The sequence below is a fragment of the Mustela nigripes genome, chromosome 9 (genome assembly GCF_022355385.1).
Source record: "Mustela nigripes isolate SB6536 chromosome 9, MUSNIG.SB6536, whole genome shotgun sequence".
Lineage (NCBI taxonomy): Eukaryota > Metazoa > Chordata > Mammalia > Carnivora > Mustelidae > Mustela > Mustela nigripes.
Window position 1 is genome coordinate 3,198,058 of NC_081565.1, and position 16,364 is coordinate 3,214,421.

A 16,364-nucleotide genomic window follows, 5' to 3' on the forward strand; every position below is an offset into this window, starting at 1 on the left:
TTCCGGGGTGCGGGAGGCGGGTGGCCCCGGAGTCGGGGTTTGGGGCCGGCCTGGGCCTGCGCTCGCTGGGCAGAGCTCGGCTCCGGGCCCGGGCTGCGGGCTCCGCTCGCGCTCTAGCGTCGGGCCGCGGGGGCCCCGGACGGCGGCGGCGGCATGGCCAAGGCGCTGACCCGCAGGCGCGCCCCGGGCGACCCCCTGGCCGAGCCGGGGCCCGGACACAAGCCCCCTCGGAGGAGGGGCGGGAAGAGGAGCCTCCGGAGGAGCAGAGGGCGGGACGCGGGCGCGACGCCGGGAGGCGGCCCCGGGGCCGTCGTGGCGCGGCCTCCGAAGGCGCCGGAGGACTTTTCCCGGAACTGGCGCGCGCTGCGGGAGGTCAGGGCGGCGGGGCCGCGCGGGCGGGCGGGCGGGGCCCGGCGAGGCCGCCCGACGGAGGCCGCGAGCCCCGGGGCCTGGACGGCGGCTGCCCGCGGCGCGCGGCCTCGAAGTGCGGACCGGCCCGCTCCTCTCGGTGCGTGTCCGTGTCCCCCGCCCGCGGGGTCCCGCTGGCGTCCCCGGCGGACGGACGAGGGGGCGCCCGGAAAGGGCAGGGGCGTGACCGGGAGGGCGGCCCGCGCGGCGGCACCGGCCCCGCTCCGCAGCCCCGCTCCGGACGCCGACGCCCCTCTCTGCGCCGGGGTCCGCCGTGATTCTCGGGGCCCCTCGGAGGTCGCTGCTGGGTCCAGGCTGGTTCCGGGGAGGAAACGGGCCGTCCGAACCGGCCCCGGCGGGGGCGTGGCGGGCGCCGGGCAGAGCCCCGTTCGGGGGCCGGTGTTCCTCGGGGTGAGCCGGGCGGACCGCAGGAGCGGCGGCCGCGTCCCGGGATGCCGCGTCCGGGGGCAGCGCCGACGCGGTTCCGCGGGGAAGCCCCGGGTTCTGTACGGTTTCTCGAGTCGTGACGCCCCTCTTTCTCCCAGGAAAGTAAAGCAAGATGAAGTGCGTGCGCAGGTGGTCATGACCAGGCGAGCCTCGTGTTTTCTCTGTGTCCTGCAAGGAACCAAATCCGTCCATCCTTTTTTTTTTTTTGCATTTAAACCATGTGTATTTTTTCTTTTTTTTTTTAAACTGGCTTATAACGTATTATTATCCCCAGGGGTACAGATCTGTGAATCCACAGTCGGACACACTTCACAGCACTCACCATAGCACAACCCCTCCCCAGTGTCCGTCCCCAGCCACCCTGTCCCTCCCCAAATCTTAAACCTTGTGGGAACTGGTTAAGTCGAAACTCAGTTCCTCGTGTCTTGTCTCATGGCCACATAACCAGGGTCTTCACTGTGGCTGAGAGCAGCCAGGCTGGGAACGGAGCACTGGGGGAAAGTTGGGCTGGTGGAACGCTGGAGAGCCGGTCACTCGAGTGTCCTCTACCGTGACAGACACTGTCCTCCACTGTGGCTCCAGGGCCTCATCAGTGGGAGAAGAAGCTCTTTTTTTTTTTTCTTTTTTTAAGATTTTATTTATTTATTTGTCAGAGAGAGGGAGAGAGCACGAGCACAGGCAGACAGAATGGCAGGCAGAGGCAGAGGGAGAAGCAGGCTCCCTGCCAAGCAAGGAGACCGATGTGGGACTCAATCCCAGGATCATGACCTGAGCCAAAGGCAGCGGCCCAACCAACTGAGCCACCCAGGCGTCCTGAGAAGTAGCTCTTGATGAACCGTGAATAGGAAAACGGGTCGCACATAGTGCCCTCGGGCTCCAGGTCAGGTAGTCCCTGCTCAGTGGTTCAGGAGGTGCTTAGATGAAAAACTCGCTTTGAAGTTTTGTAGGAACGAGGAAGCAGGTATCCATTCCTCGTTGTAATCAGACAAGTGGAGAAGCCATTTCACCACAACCGGCTTCAGATGGGCATGAGGAAGGGCTCCTCCTAGACCGTGTGAAAATGAGTGTCCGGGATGCGGGTAGCAGAGCTACGTCGCTGTGACTGAGGTGCACGTACACGTGTGTACACGTGTTTTCCATCTTGTGCGTGATTTCCAAATTGAGACGTGTTGTGTATTTTCTTTTGGGTTCTGTTAGCTCCTGAAACGAACAACCCAGGCCCCGGAAAAGCCTCTTATCTCTCAGACGGAATCCAAAAAGCAGCCCAGGATTGTCGCAGGAAAGAGAAAAGCAGTCCCCGATGCAGCACAGAGACGCGAGATGGGGACGGAGACCGCGGCCGCCCAGGCCATCGTCCCCTCTGTCCCTTCAGGATCGCCGAGGAACAGGAAGGTGCCGGCACCTCCCGCACAGGCCAGCGGAGCAGAGCACAGCAAGACGGGAGCCAGCAAAAGGACAGACGGCAGCATTTCTCCAGGAGAAGACCTCAAGCATAAGAAGCGGAAAGCTAAGGAGGAGACTTTGGACTTGCCTCCGGCCCTGCCCACGGAGTGAGTACAGGTGGCCCACCCAGTCCCCTCTGCCTCCCTGTGTGGCCAGCGACCCCCTGGGCTCATCTCCGAGAACAGAGCCCCAGCACCTGCGGCCCGTCTCCTCCAGGAGGCCTAGCCTGGCGCCCTCCCCGCCAGCACACGCCCTCCAGCACGTTACCCCACACTGCTCCCTGGCTTGTTCCTCGTGTCCTTGGAGGCAAAATGAGGGCAGGGTGTGTTCGGTAACTGTTCTATCTCCAGGGCCTGATAGGGCCTAGGGCAGAGCTTGGCCCTCATTAACAGGCCTCCAGTAAAGATCTGTGGGGTGAACACACGCCAGAGCCGGAAGGACCCAAGCCTGAGGGCAGTTCCCGCATCTGGCGAGTCGGGTGCACAGGGGAGAGCTCCTGACCCCCCGCCCCAGTGTGGTCATCTGTGGTGTTGGGCGGGGACCGGGAGGTTGTGAGATGCAGGGCGCTGGGTCAGCACCTGGTGGTTCCTGAGCAGACCCAGGGGAGGGTCACTCACGCAGGGACGACCAGTGGCTCAGCTGGAGGTGGCCTGTCTGCGAGGCAGGCTGGTGGTGAGTCACCTGGGTCGCTGAAGGGTCCAGGAAAGACGGGTTGGCCTGCCTGCCGTGTGTCCCTGTGCCAGGGGCGCCCTCCCCCCTGAGGCTGATGTCAGGCAGAAGGCACGGCCAGAATGAGATACTTGTAGGGATTCTGCGCGCGTGGTCACGGCAGACCCCAGGACGGAGCAGCTCATGCAGCTGATGGCCAGAGGAGTGCGTCCGCTCAGTAGGGTCAGGAAGAGATCTCTAAGGACATGACATTGAGCTGAGCCCAAAGGACAGAATTCACCAGGCAGGGATGTGCCACGTGCAGGAGCGTCTGCGTTCAGGCCTCGATGTGAGGACACTAGAGCTCACTCCCGCCCGGTGCGGAGGGGGAGTCTGTTTCCATTTCATGGCCTGAATTGGTGGTTCAGTGATCGAATTCTTGCCATTTCATGGTCCTTGCGTTTGTGTTTTCTGAATGTCTGGTGATGAACCTGCTACTTTCTCAATTGAGAAACAAGCATCGGTAGTCGTTAGAACGGCGTTTACGAGGTAAACGTTCTTATGTTTCCGCCTTTGTCTGTGGTTCTGAGTTGGGGGTGAGGAGCCGGTCTCGTAGGAAACAGGAAGGCAGGCGGCAGCCTGCGCCGGTCAGTCCGCGGCAGCCGCGGACCACCCCCACTGCCCCGCCCCCGCGCTGCACCAGCACCTCCGGGGACCAGCGCGCAGCCTGTCCTCTCTGCCTTGTAGAGAAGACATCTGGTTTGATGACGTGGACCCGGCGGATATCGAAGCGGCCCTGGGCCCCGAGGCAGCCAGGATAGCAAGAAAGCGGCTGGGGCAGAGCGTGAGCAGCATCTCGCTGGTGAAGGAGCAAGGCTTCGGCGGGTGCGCAGGGCCAGGACTGCGGGCGGCTCTCGGCCGAGAGGGTGCGGGGTTGGGCGGGAGCTCCGTCCCTGGCCCCTGGCTGAACCCTAATTGAATTGGGCAGGCGCGCCCCATCCCGCGAGGAGCCTGAGCGAGGAGAGCTTGCCCCGCGGGCCGTGGCCGTGGGTGGAGAGCTCTCGGTGCCCGTGGCTGCGTCCCGCCATGTTGATTAAGCTGGAACCTTTGGCTCCCTTCAGCCTGACTAGAGCCTTAGCCATGGATTGTGAGATGGTGGGCGTGGGCCCCCAGGGGGAGGAGAGCATCGCCGCCCGAGTGTCCGTTGTGAACCAGTACGGGAAGTGTGTCTATGACAAGTACGTCAAGCCCAGCCAGCCGGTGACGGACTACAGGACGGCGGTCAGCGGGATACGGCCGGAGAGCCTCGCGCAGGGTGGGTCCTCCAGGTCCATGAGCCTGAGGAAGGGCAGTGCCTGGGTCCCTTCTCCCTTTCTCTTTTTCTTTTTCTTTTTTTTTTTTTTATTAGTTTTTCATGTAACCTCTATACCCAACACGGGGCTTGAACTCACAGCCCCGGGACCGAGTCATGCACTCTACGGACTGAGCTGGCGGGAGCTCCGCTTTCTTCCTCTTGTCCCCCTCCTGTTTGGAGCACCCGCCACAGCCAGAGGCCCGACAGTCTTACCTCGGCTGCGGTGACTGTGGGCAGAAACCTCGCGGACACATTGGTGTCCCCACCTCTGTGTCACCCAGACAGGCTGACCCCATGCCAGTGTGGGGTCAGGAGGAGATGCCGGGCAGATCGTAGGGTCTCGTCTTTGTGAGGACTTCGGGGAGCCACGGGAGGGTCGGAGCCGTGAGAGGTCTGGCTCAGGTTCTAGCAGGTGCCTTCTGGCCGTGACGTCGAGAAGAGACTCCGGGCCCATGCGTGTGGAAACAGGGAGCGGGAGCATGTGCTGCTGGTGACCTGGTGCGGGGGAGCCCCCAGACCCAGACGCATCCTGAGGGCGGAGTCTGTAGGGTTTTCTGGTGGGTGCGTCCTGTGGGAATAAGACCAGAAAGACCCCGTAGGGGGACTCCAAGGTTAGGGGCCTGGAGAGGTCCTGGAAGCTCTCAGGATCCAGGCCACACTGCTCCTTCCTGGCCCACTCGGGTCTCCTTTCTCTGCTTCTTGGGTTCCCTCTGCACACCTGACTGACAAGGGGTGCCCTGGCCTGGCCAGCCCCTCAGCTCTAGGCTTGATAGGTCCTGCGTGGGGTGGGCTGCCCGATCTAACTTCCTCTGTTGGGGTGGGGCGGTGGGCAGGCGGAGTCACGGGGTGCAGGCACCGGTGAGGGCGGGGGTGCCCCAGGGGCATCTGCCGGGAGAGCCAGCCACTCCGCCTCTGGAGGGTCTGGAGCAGCCTCCTGCTGTCCGGGCGGAGCACTGTTGTTTTTCTCTCCCGTCGGAAAGCACGCAGCCCGAGCCTGCTTCTCCCAAGATGTCACATGAGCGTTCCCGTCGCGCGGCTGCCAGCGCCGCAGAGGGGGCTGCAGGGGGGCTGGTGTGCAGGGCGCGCGGCGCGCGGCGCTGATGGCCGCGTCTTCATTCTGCTCGTCAGGAGAAAGGCTGGAAGTCATTCAGCAGGAAGTGGCTGACTTGCTGAAGGGCCGGATCCTGGTCGGACACGCGCTGCACAACGACCTGAAGGTACATCGGGCGGCAGCTCCTCGGGGCGGGGGGGGGGGGGGATCACGGTGTCCAGCGTTCGGCCCCAGTGAGGGCCCCAGGTTCCAGTCTCCGGGCTCTTCCCATGCCCTGGGAGGAGTGCCTGGCGTTTCCTGGTTCTCTAAAAGGCAGCTGAGGCACTGTGAGTTAGGGGACATGTCTGCTGCGTCCTCACAGCAGAGCGGGATGCCCCCTGGACCCGGTGCCCGGCACTCTAGCACATTCCAGTACACAAAGCCAGGCCGCTGCCGCGTCACCCAGCTGGCCGGGGCCCACTGCTCCTGTGAGGTCAGAGCCGCCGTCTGTGGGGAATGTCCCCTATGGCCACCAGACCGTCCAGGGCTCCTGGTCTTCCTCCTGGCGGGCAAGCTCCAGGGGCCCCAGAGGCGGTGGCCTCCGGCCTCTGCTTCTCGAGGGTCTCTGCTGTAGGCAGAGCAGAGCCGCCTGTCCTGATGAGGGCGCAGGGCAGGCAGAGTGGGAGGCTCCTTCCTGGGCGTGGGGCTTCTCAAATAGTGTTCCGGGGAACCCGGGAGTTCTCCGATGTTTGAGGCAACCCTGAGTGTCGGTCTGCATTGCCTTGTGAAAATTTGGAACCGTGGAAGCAGACAGTGGGCCGTCCACGCAGTGTGAGGCGGGGCCGTAAACCCTCAACGGCCACCGCCCTGCCGGTTCCTGCTCCCTCCCAGCGCGGCCAGCTCTCTCCTGAGGTCGTGGGAGGAGCCGCCGCCGCCCGCCACTGTCCTGACTTCCCGCACATGGGACGCCGGCTCACCACGTGGGGACTTCATGCCTGCGGGTCCTGTGGTGGCTGTTGGTCTCTGTGTCCCCAGCTTCAGGATTGCATCCTTAGTAACCGGGTGCTTACGGCCAAGCACCGTCGTGCACAGCGCGATGGCGGTCTCTCGGACAGCCGGTTCCCGCCGGTGTCCTCCCGCTCGAGCGGGTTCCGTGTTAGGGATCCTCATAGGAGGCGACTTGAGAGAAGGGGGTCCCACCGCCGTGACCCTCAGCCTCCTCTTCCAGGTGCTGTTTCTCGACCACCCCAAGAAGAAGATTCGGGACACTCAGAAATACAAACCGTTCAAGAGTCACGTGAAGGTATGAACAGGAAGCAGGGGTACCGCCGCTTGTGTCGTGGTGGGCTCTGGTTCCTGACGGCGTATCGGTAAAGGGGATTGGTCTGTGGTTTTGGGTCACTTTTTAACTCTTGAAAGGTTAAAAGGAAAAGCAGAGATCTGAGTGCTGCGCTCAGAGGTCTCTGTGGGCGAGAGCAGGTTCTCCCGGCTCTGTGCCGAGAGCCCTGGCTTTGGGGAAGGAGTTGCCCGCGGACCTGCTGCCATGGAGGCCTGGGGCTGAACGGCGGAGGTGCCGGCTCCTTCCCGGGCCCTCCTCTCTGGCCGACGGCCGGCTCCAGCCCTGGGGGACCCCGACGCCTCCGGTGAAGGCACACTGAGGGGCCCTGGGTTGGGCTGGAGGTGACTGGCCCGACCCCTGGCCTGGTGCGGCACCCACCCCTCCACCCCTCGCGCCAGCAGAGCCTGCAGAGGCTGCCCCCCAGCGCGCGCTGTGCTGTCCCCTCCCCCGGCAGAGTGGAAGGCCGTCTCTGAAGCTGCTTGCAGAGAAGCTCCTGGGGATCAGGGTGCAGGAGGCCGAGCACTGTTCGGTGAGTGTGTCCTGGGGTGCGAGTCCTCCGGACTGGAGGCCATCCCCGACCGTGCAGCCAAGGCGCCTGGTCAGGGGCCTGGAGGACTTCTTTTTGGAAGGCCCCGGGTCTGTAAAACTGAGGAGACAAGAGTGGGCTCACAGGACATTCACTGCATCCTGAGTGTTCACGTTTAGCTGCTAAACACTGAACACAAAAACTACCATTATTGCAGTCATTTGGAGACAAAGCTCCCCATCCAGACTGAAGGCCTTTTAGGCTGGTGTAGCCGAAGCTGGCTGGTCCGCTGGGCCTGGTGACAGGCTCCAAGGCTGAGGCCAAAGAGTGTGGGCGCCAGGCAGGCCTGTGGAACCCGGCCCCCACATCGTGGCCTCGGTCCGCCTCCCGCTCAGAGCCCGCCCTCCCGCCTGCGTGTCCGTGTGTCTGTGCATCACAAGGAGCGTCCTTGTCCGTGCCCCTCCTTGGGTTCCTTTCTTCTCCCGTAAGCGGGGCCCCGGAGGTCCCAAAGCCCGGCCAGGACCAAGTCCCTGACCCCTGCTTTGCTTGGCTTTCTCCTGTGCATGCCCAGTGTCTAGTGCTCGGGCAGTTGGGGGATTGGGTGGCCCGTGGCTGTGCTTGTCACCTGCAGGGACAGTCACAGTGGTCTGTGTGCTCTAGATTCAGGATGCCCAGACAGCAATGAGACTGTACATCCTGGTGAAGAAGGAGTGGGAGAGGACAGCCCAGGACAGGCGCCCAGCAGCCCCCGCCCCAGACGGTGGCCGCGTCTCCGTCCGCAAGCGGTCGTGACCAAACATGGGACAACTCGGGCCTGCCCAGAGCGGCATCTCGGTCAAAACTCATGCTCCGTCCTGGTGGCAGGTCGTGGGCTGCTGCTGAGAACTGCTGCTTCCCTCGGAGTTTGTGGTCTGAGAGCAGGTGCCCCTCCCCGCACCCAGGGGCCGGGCAGCGCGGGCAGGAGTGTCTGTCCCAGGCGGTGGCAGGTGGGGACGGACAAGGAGGGGCACCTGGAGCTCTGGCAGGACGGGGGTGGGGCCGCCTGCACCATGCTGTCACCGCAGCTTGGTGGCAGCTTTGCTGGGGATGTGCCAGGTCCCGGGCATGGAAAGTACCCGGTTGTCTGCGGGGTTGTCCGCGCCTTCCTTGGCTGGGGGGAGGGCCCACTCCTTCCTCTGCCTTGAGTCACGGAAAGAGCCCTGGCCTCGCGGGCCCGGCCCCATGTGGGGCTTAGCTGTGGCTGAGGATTTCTGAGGCCGCCATTCCTCCGTCAGCCCCCGCCCCCACCGCACCTATACTCCCCCCGAGTTTAAGGGCAGGGCCCAAGCTGCGGTGGTGAGGCTCAGGTTGTCTGAGCTCGGCGACGGCGGTCACTCCCAGAAGTCGGGGCCTCTCCCCTTCTGAGACGGACGTGCTGAGCCCCGGCTGTTGGACTGGAGCCTCGTGTGGGTTTGGCCCAGGAGTGAGAGCGGCCGGGAGCTGGGGGTTGCACTGAGTGCCCAAAGCACCAGACTTGACCAAGCCGCCTGACTGCTGCCCGAGGAAGACCCAAGCCCACAGAGGGTACTGAACACGAATACAGGTTTTTACTGGAGGCGGAGCTTCTGGAGGTTACTTTGTTGCCCTTGAGGACGGCTGCGTCCAGCCGCCGCATTGACCAGGCCAGCACCGTGGCCTGCGTGACGCCTGCCGAGCCAGGCCCCCAGAGCACTGCCCCCGGGACGCTTCCACGCCAGGCACTGGCCTTGGGCCTCACCCTGCGGAGGACTGAGGTGGACATTCCCCCCCCAGGCCTCAGGAGGACTCCAGTCAGCAGGCAGCTCTGGGGACATACAAGGAAAGGGCAGGAGAGAGGGGGTGGGGGTGGGGGCTTGGGGCATCTGCCTCAGGGCAGAGCCGACTGTCCTCGCGCAGAGCTGGGTGGCGTGACGGCCTCCAGCCTTAGGGACACCGTCTCTGCGTATGAAACCAGCTCCTGGAGATAGAAGAGCCATCAGAAACCATACACATGGAGATTTGAGTCTGGGCCCCTGGACTCGGGGCCACCGGCATCTGACTGGAGAGGCAGGTGGGAGGCCTGGTTGGGGCCCGCGGACACTCACTAGGCTGGAGGTGAAGCGCTCCTTGATGTCCTTGACCAGGGGCCGGAGGCCACTGGACACCAGCTCTGGCACGATATCCTCTGTGGGCAGAGCAGGGGAGTCCTGAGGTCAGCGCGCAGCCAGCCTGATGGCCCACAGCCTCCACAGGGGCACTCTGGGGAGGCCGGCAGGACGAGGCTGGGCCCATCGCCCCAAGGCTCCGCCCAGCCCACCCGCCTGCTGCCTCCCTGGACTCGGCATCACCCACAGAGCCTAGCGAGCGCCCCTGTTGAACCACCAGGAAGTGGCGGTGGCTAGAGCTGGGAGTGGGCTGCCTCAGCACTGGTGGGGGGCGTGGTGAGGAGGAGGAGGACCCTCACCGTAGGCAGCCAGGTGGGCCAGCAGCATGCAGATGTTCTCCACCACCTCGGGGTCGTCCTTGTAGAGCTGGTACGTCTCCTGGAGGAGGTCGAGGCCACTGCCGCCCTCCTCTGGCACGACCACTTGCAGGGCCGCCAGCTCTGGGGGGAGGGGTGTGCACTCTACCCGGCTGCCTGTGCCTTGGTGTCCTCTAGCGAGTGGGATGACAGCGGTACCGACTTTTCAGGGTCATTGAGAGAGTCCAAAGCACTTAGCATAGCAAGGACCTCAGCCACTGGCAGAGGTCAGCTTCCTGCCGCCCAGGGACAGCTGAAGTCCGTGTGTCCCTGGTGGGACGTGTACACCCCACCTCCCTCTCCCAGCAGAAGCCTCCTGTCCTCTGGGTGCTGTCAGCCTGGGGACCCAGGAAACACAAGATCGAATGGCAGAGGGCACCTACAGGGTGGGCGTGGTGGGGGAGAACCCCAGCACTGCACACGTACACCCCCAGCTGGGCTAGACCCTGACTCGGGCTGGGGACCTCTGTGAACATTCACCCCTTGCACCCTCTGGAGTCTGGAGGACCGGATACTCGGGGGGACAACTGGAGTCTCCCAGCCAGTGGGTGGCAAAGCCCTTCCTCTCCCAGACGCTGGCCCTGGGCTCGGACCACCCCCTCCATCCTGAGCCAGATCCCTTCTGTCTTCAGGACCTCGGCCTCCCCTCCCATTCCCCAGAGGTGGGCGGCTGGGGGAGACCCTGGAGCCCCGGGTGTCCAACCAGGAAGGAAGAGCCTTCTTCAGTAGGAAGTAGTACCGGCCGCCCAGTACTGAGGGTGGCCGTACTCCCTTGGGCCTGGACAGTTTCAGGCTCAGAAGCAAAGGCCCGGCCGCCCCTCGTCTCCCAGCCTAGCCCACCCTGTGCATCTGCCCTGGGACCAGATACCAAAGGGGCTGAAGCCCCGCTCACACCCCAGCCGGCAGCCTTGTGCAGTCTGTAGCCCCAAGTGTCTGTGAAGCCTTGTGCCGCGAACCCGTCCGCGCCAGGCGCTGCGCACTGAGCAACAGCAGAACATTCCTGTTACGGAGCGGGGACCTGGCCCCTGCGGTGCTCTGAGAAGCTGAACCCACTAGGGCTGCGTGTGCACACCCAGCGTGTGCTTGGGCAGTATAGTGTGCAACCAAAATGGAAAGTCTTCATGGCAACTTCTGGATGAAGAAACTATACACTGTTCTTCCCCTTTTTTTGAATCTGCTCCTGGGCTGGGTCTGCAGGCAGCTGGCAGACACGCCTTGCTGAGTGTCGCCCCCACCTCCTAGTGGTAGCCCCGTCCATGGCCGGGCTCACCAGACACCTTCGCGAGGCTGGCCAGCCCCCGGTAGGCGTTGTTCACGAGCAGGACTCTGTCCTGGCACAGCCGGATGCTTCGCAGGAACAGGGCTGCCACATCTTCAAACTGGTCCTCCTTGATGCAACCTGCAGAGGGCCTGGTTGAGGCCTCGTGGCCTTGGGATGGGGTGGGGGGACACACTTCCCCGCCCACGCTGCTCACCCAGCAAAGACAGCAGCCAGAAGACCGCACAGCCAGCTTCCGCCATCTCTGCGTCCCCGGGGTAGGAGGCCAGCACCTTGATGAGGAGGACGGGGGCTTTCTCCAAAGGGGTCTTGTTCACAATGACCGCTGGAACCAGCACAGGATGGCAGAGACACCTAGCCCTTGAGTGCCTGCTGTATACATCGCCCCACACCCTCTGGCCCCCACCAGGGAGGACAAAGCTGTCAGGGAGAGGGCCGCTAAGCGGGGGGTTGAGTTCAGCGACTGTCCGCGATTGGTCTTGGGGGATGTTTCACTTTGGGTATGGACAGTGCCCTCTGGTTTCCCAGGCTCTCCGGGGCCAGAAACTATTTTCCTCAGAACGGACGCCCAGATGGCTGGAGGGCCGAGACAGGGCCTGGAGAGAAAGCAGCACAGTCCGGGGGCCCTTTTCGGAATCTAGAGTGAGAGTAGGGTGCCAGAGCCAGGCTACCATCGGGGACCGCCCATGGAAATCCCAGGATGTGCGGCAGGTAGAGAGGTTCCCACAGCAGGAGCCCCTGGAGTCCATGAGGACCTGCCTCTGCTGGGGGCGGCCCCCCTCCGCGCCCCCTTCCCCTTCAGCTTCCAGGCTCAGAAGAGCCTTTTCGTGGGCTCTGCTCCTGGAGTGTCTAAGGGGCAGGCCGTGGGGGCTGTCGGAGGCGACTAGGGAGCAGCAAGGACGGCCCCCCCAGCAGGAGAGTGGGAAGAGGGGCCCCTCACCGTCCACCATCAGGGCCCAGAGCAGGCTCAGGCCATTGATGCAGATGTCCCTGTTGGTGGAGAAGGTGCTCAGGTGCTCCAGGATGTGCTTGAACAGCCCAGCCTTCTGTAGCTTCTCTGAGGCCGATTCTGTGGGCAGGCCCCAGAATTAGGGCCACGGAGAAGCCCCTCCACCAGGAAGCCTTCCCTGAATACCGCCTCCCTCTTTGGTTCTTGCCCACTGCAGGCACGTGCATCCTGCATTTCTGGGCATCTCCTGGGCCAGTCATACCCAGTGTGGGGCCCCGGAACAAGAGGACATGGTCCATCCCCTGGATCCCCAGTCCCCGTATTGCCCATCCCGTGACTGGGCTGGGACTGGCTTCCTGGGTCCTCCTAAGGTGGGAGCAGTGTTTGTCTTTCCTGGTGGGTGAGCCGATACCCAGTTTGCCTGACGGCTCTGATCTGCACCAGTCATCCATCACACCCCTGCTCACTCCCAAAAGTGGGATCCAGTCAAGCAGGGTGAGGAGCAGAGTACAGGCACCCCCCACTCCGGCCACAGAGGTCTAGGCAAGCGTCCCGGGGCTTGTGGGCCCAGCTGTCCACTAGGAAGAAGCGTGCTGACCCAAGGAGGCAGGTGGGAGCAATGCAAGCTGGGTGCGGCCCCTGGTCCTCCGCAGCATCCCCAGTCCTGCCGCCCACTGCCTGCTTGACTGGTGTCTGCCCGACCCCAAGTGCCCCGTGAGGTGGAGATGCATGAGGCAGAAGACATCCTGTGAAGCCCACGGTGGCACCTGGTCCCCGTCTGCACGTTTGTGGAGGGAGCAGGTGACAGTCGAACTTCCGGAAGCTTCCCATCAAGAGACAAAAGGACGGGCACGTGGAATGGACCCCGTGGAGGCGGGTGGCCGCGCCACCTCAGGGACGCAGGTGCCCCCCGGCCCCCGGGCCGAGCGGGGAGGGCAGAGCAGACCCACCCTGGCTGGCGATGATGGTGAGCAGGCTGTAGACCATGACCAGGAGCGGCTCCGACTCGGGGTGGGCCCACAGGCTGCTCAGCAGGACGGGGGTGACGGAGCTGTCCCTCAGCACCTCGGCGGCCCGGTCCTGCACCAGCGCTGCTTGGGCGAACGGAAGAGCCCAGGGTGACCTCCTGTACCCGGGGGTCGTGGGCCAGGTAGCCTGCGGGGACGCTCCCTCCCTGGTTGGAGGTGGGTAGTGCCCCCACTTGGCGCGAAGAAAGCCAAGGTCAGCCTCGTCCCGGAGCAGGTCCCCGCGGGCGCTGGCTGCAGGGTGGGGTCAAGGGTGGAGGGGCGGGCACCTAACCAGCCCGCACGGCCGGTGAGTAAGCGGCCCCCGCAGCCAGGGTTGGTTTCCAAGGCTCCGCTGGGTCTGGGACAAGGGGCCAGGGCCAGCCTTTACTCCACGCGTTCAGCACCCACCTCGACCCAGGCTGCGCAGCAGCAGCGAACAGGCACACAGCTGCACGTCGAGGATCCGCTCGTGTTGCTTCATGATGGTGACCAGCAGCTCTACCAGCTCCATCGGCCACGGCAGACCTGGCAGGGCGGGGCAGCAAGGTTGAGCCCCGACCCAGGAGTAGGGGGCGGGAAGGGCGTCCGGACCAGACCAGAGAGCCCGATGCTGCTGGGACTCATGCACGGGCCCCTGGACGGGGGAGTAGGCAAGTGAGGAACATGATTAACAAGCGCGGATGTGTCTGCCCCGGGCGGCCCCTACCCCAGCGGCCCCCCAAGGCAGAGTCCTCCTGTCGCGCTCTCAGAGAGGAGGAAACACGGTCAGAGAGACGGAACCACTTGCTGTGGACCCAGCCTGACTCGAATCTGCGGCTGTAACTGCCCAAGCGTGGGTGTCTGTGGGTCTCACGGACTCTGGCTGTGGGGCGCGCGTGGAGTGAGAGGTGGTGGCAGGCAGCGGAGGGTCCGGTGCCCGTGGTGCCCCTTCTCTGCACCATTAGAGAAGGACCCCCGGCCCTGCGTATCAGGCTCCCCGCGAGAACAGGCGTGCGGCCCACGAGACCCAGTGGAGCTGCCCCGCCTCCCAGCGAGGCCGCCTCCCTCAGCTCCTCCCGGAAGGCACAGTCTCCCCTCCCGTGGACTCTTCTGGCCACAGCCCAGGTCCAGAAGGGGTCTGGGGGCAGGACAAGGAAGAGGGAAAGGCAAGGGGCCAGTATGAAGTCTCCACCATTGCCTTAAGGGCCAGAACCAGGCCTCTGCCATCTCCGGGGCCACAGCCCCCGGAACAGACCTTGTGCAGAGGGACAGGTGGACAGACGGTTGACAGGTGGGGAGGACAAACGGACAGTGCAGGCCTGATGCACGGATGGAGGGGCCAGTGTGACTGTCCGGCTGGTGAGGTGAGTTGAATGGAGGGCTTTTATGAAACACTGTTCTGGCAAAACTTCAAAGGTACAAATACTCCTTGAGGGACGGTGCTGTCCCGGGTGGGGGGTAACTGGCGGCCCCTGGGAAGGTGTGACGGATCCATCCCCCGAGCACCCAGTTTATCCCACAGCCACGCTCATGCGGCACACGGGCCCCACGCCGGGCCGTTCAGTCCCGTGCTGGACAGTCCGCAACCACCCGGCCAGCCCCGTGGGGACCGTGGAAGGAATGGGACCCCCACTAAGATCCCGTGAGGGCCCGTCACTCCACACCAACGGCCACCCCATCCCCCCTTCTGCTGGGCAGAAGGGGTGACACCGGAAGGATCCCAAGCAGGGGGAACACAAGCAGGCCTCGGAGGTGTTAGGGGAGCCCAGGCCCCCTCCCAGAGGCCTGGGCCACAGGGCAAGCCGGGAGTAGGGCACGTGGGGGTCTACCTAGCTCATCTGCAGGCATTCTTATGAGCCTCTTCATGGCTTGGAGCTGGACTTCAGGTCTGCTGGAGTAGCTCTGCATGACCTCTGTGGGGGAGAGGACAGTGTGGGCAGGAGCCTCCTCAGGGCCAGGTGCCCAGGGCCCGGTGTGGAGGCCGGCGCTGCTCACAGGTCCACGCGCCCGGCCATGAGCTGGCGCCCTGCTCACCCCCCTTGGCAGGCCGAGCCACTGATCAGAGTCAGCCCTGGCCTCGGGGAAGGGCCTCCCCGCAGGGCTCTTTGCCTTTGGTTCATAAGAACGACCCCAGTGCCCACAGTGTGCCACAGTGTCCAGCCACGCACACTGGGGACCCCTTCCTCATCCCGCTGCTGACTCGGAACCCCCTTGGAGCGGCCACCAACAGGCCCCGTGCTGCTCAGAGAGGGCGACTCGTTCCGGGCCACTGAGCCGGTGGGGGGTGGGCTTCCGTGGGACGCAGCTGCCTGCCCACAAAGCCTCCCGACCCGGCCGCGAGCCGCAGGAAGACAGAAGTTAGGGTCTCATGAGTGTCCCCTCCCCAGAAGTGGGGACAGAGGTGGCAGGTGGGGGGAATCGTCCCCTTCACCAGCAGCCCATGCAGGGAGCCGCAGAGGCAGAGAACAGAGTGAGCAGACCACCCAGAGCAGGGGGCAGGCGAGGGGAGCCCACCTGGAACCTGAAGGTGGCCTCTAGGCCCACGGTTCACCCAAGACCTTGGGGTGGCGACTGTGCCATCCCTGTGCTGGGAGCCACAAGGCGCCCCCGACCAGGGGCGCACGTGGAAACGAGGTGCTGAGTGGTGAGTGAGCTCTGGGCCAGCAGTACCCTCCAATGAGGCCTGCCCATGTACCTCAGCAGGCAGAGCCCCTACAGGGACACTGGCCAAGGGTCCGAGCAGTGCAGCAGTCCAGGGGACTGTGTGGTAGCGGGGGGGGGGGGAGGCACTGACCACCCTCCCTGTCCCAGAGCTGAGATGACAGCCCCCTCCCCCTCTGAGTCCCCAGCATCACCTAAAATGCTAGCGATGTTACTTTCCAGCAGCAGGTCAGTGATGAAGGGAGGGACCACCTGCTGGTGCAGGGCCAGAGCGACACTGGAGGACTGGAAGTGGTGGCTCACGAAGGTGATGATCACATCCCTGGAGCGGAGGGGAGACGGCCGCTGGGCTCTCCGGCACACCCTGGCCAGGCAGGCGGACGCCCGACCTCCACCCTCCTGTTTGCAGCCGCCCTCCTGCCGGTGCCAGCGCACCCAGCAGGTGCGGGAGCGCAGGGAGGTGGGGACCGTTCCTCCATAAAATACACTGAAGGATCAGATTTGACAACCGCCTTGGCATGAAGAACCCAGGCCAGATCCGCTGTGTCTCTTTCTTCCTTCTCACGGGGAGATCGACTACATTAGAACACGTTTCGGGTCCCCGGGGCTCTGCCTCCGCGCAAGGGAGAGGCCAGCTCTGTGGGCTCCGGCGCTCAGAGGCGTGCGTGCCGCTACTGCCCTTTGAGACAGACCACGCTTGGGAAAGCCCAGTGGGCCCCGGAGGGGTCAGCGCATTTCACCGAGTGGCAATGCGTGCGGGACGGTGGACAGATGGC

The 16,364-nt window shown here is 64.3% G+C and overlaps 2 protein-coding genes across 3 annotated transcripts in view; one reads left to right on the plus strand and one right to left on the minus strand.

Moving 5' to 3' along the window:
- REXO4 (REX4 homolog, 3'-5' exonuclease) lies at positions 1–8,789 on the plus strand. Of its 2 annotated transcripts, none has more exons than XR_009406213.1 (8): positions 1–372; positions 2,053–2,405; positions 3,694–3,831; positions 4,068–4,261; positions 5,429–5,517; positions 6,559–6,633; positions 7,071–7,198; positions 7,856–7,946. XR_009406213.1 is itself a non-coding variant. In XM_059410412.1 (8 exons), exons 1-8 carry the CDS (start codon positions 154–156, stop codon positions 7,985–7,987), a joined length of 1,275 nt encoding a protein of 424 aa, XP_059266395.1. In that variant the 5' UTR covers positions 3–153; the 3' UTR covers positions 7,988–8,789. The 2 variants fall into 2 exon arrangements, 1 of the variants encoding a protein (XP_059266395.1); XM_059410412.1 differs by having other exon boundaries at positions 3–372; positions 7,124–7,198; positions 7,856–8,789.
- Positions 8,780–16,364, minus strand: part of STKLD1 (serine/threonine kinase like domain containing 1) — a 19,799-nt gene continuing 12,214 nt past the window's right edge. The window contains exons 12-20 of the mRNA XM_059412133.1: positions 15,783–15,910; positions 14,757–14,840; positions 13,357–13,473; positions 12,892–13,032; positions 11,933–12,061; positions 11,189–11,317; positions 10,984–11,112; positions 9,657–9,797; positions 8,780–9,377 (exon numbers count right to left, since the gene is read on the minus strand). Of these exons, the coding sequence (XP_059268116.1) occupies positions 8,782–9,377; positions 9,657–9,797; positions 10,984–11,112; positions 11,189–11,317; positions 11,933–12,061; positions 12,892–13,032; positions 13,357–13,473; positions 14,757–14,840; positions 15,783–15,910 (1,594 nt within the window). The 3' untranslated portion in view covers positions 8,780–8,781. The remainder of the gene's footprint in view (positions 9,378–9,656; positions 9,798–10,983; positions 11,113–11,188; positions 11,318–11,932; positions 12,062–12,891; positions 13,033–13,356; positions 13,474–14,756; positions 14,841–15,782; positions 15,911–16,364) is intronic.

Excerpts from the sequence above, each read along its gene's own strand:
- REXO4 (XM_059410412.1), top strand. The coding sequence starts at position 154 with ATGGCCAAGGCGCTGACCCGCAGGCGCGCCCCGGGCGACCCCCTGGCC. Across the intron at positions 2,406-3,693 it reads CCTCCGGCCCTGCCCACGGA|AGAAGACATCTGGTTTGATG; the intron begins GTGAGTACAGGT and ends TCTGCCTTGTAG. Across the intron at positions 4,262-5,428 it reads GCCGGAGAGCCTCGCGCAGG|GAGAAAGGCTGGAAGTCATT; the intron begins GTGGGTCCTCCA and ends TCTGCTCGTCAG.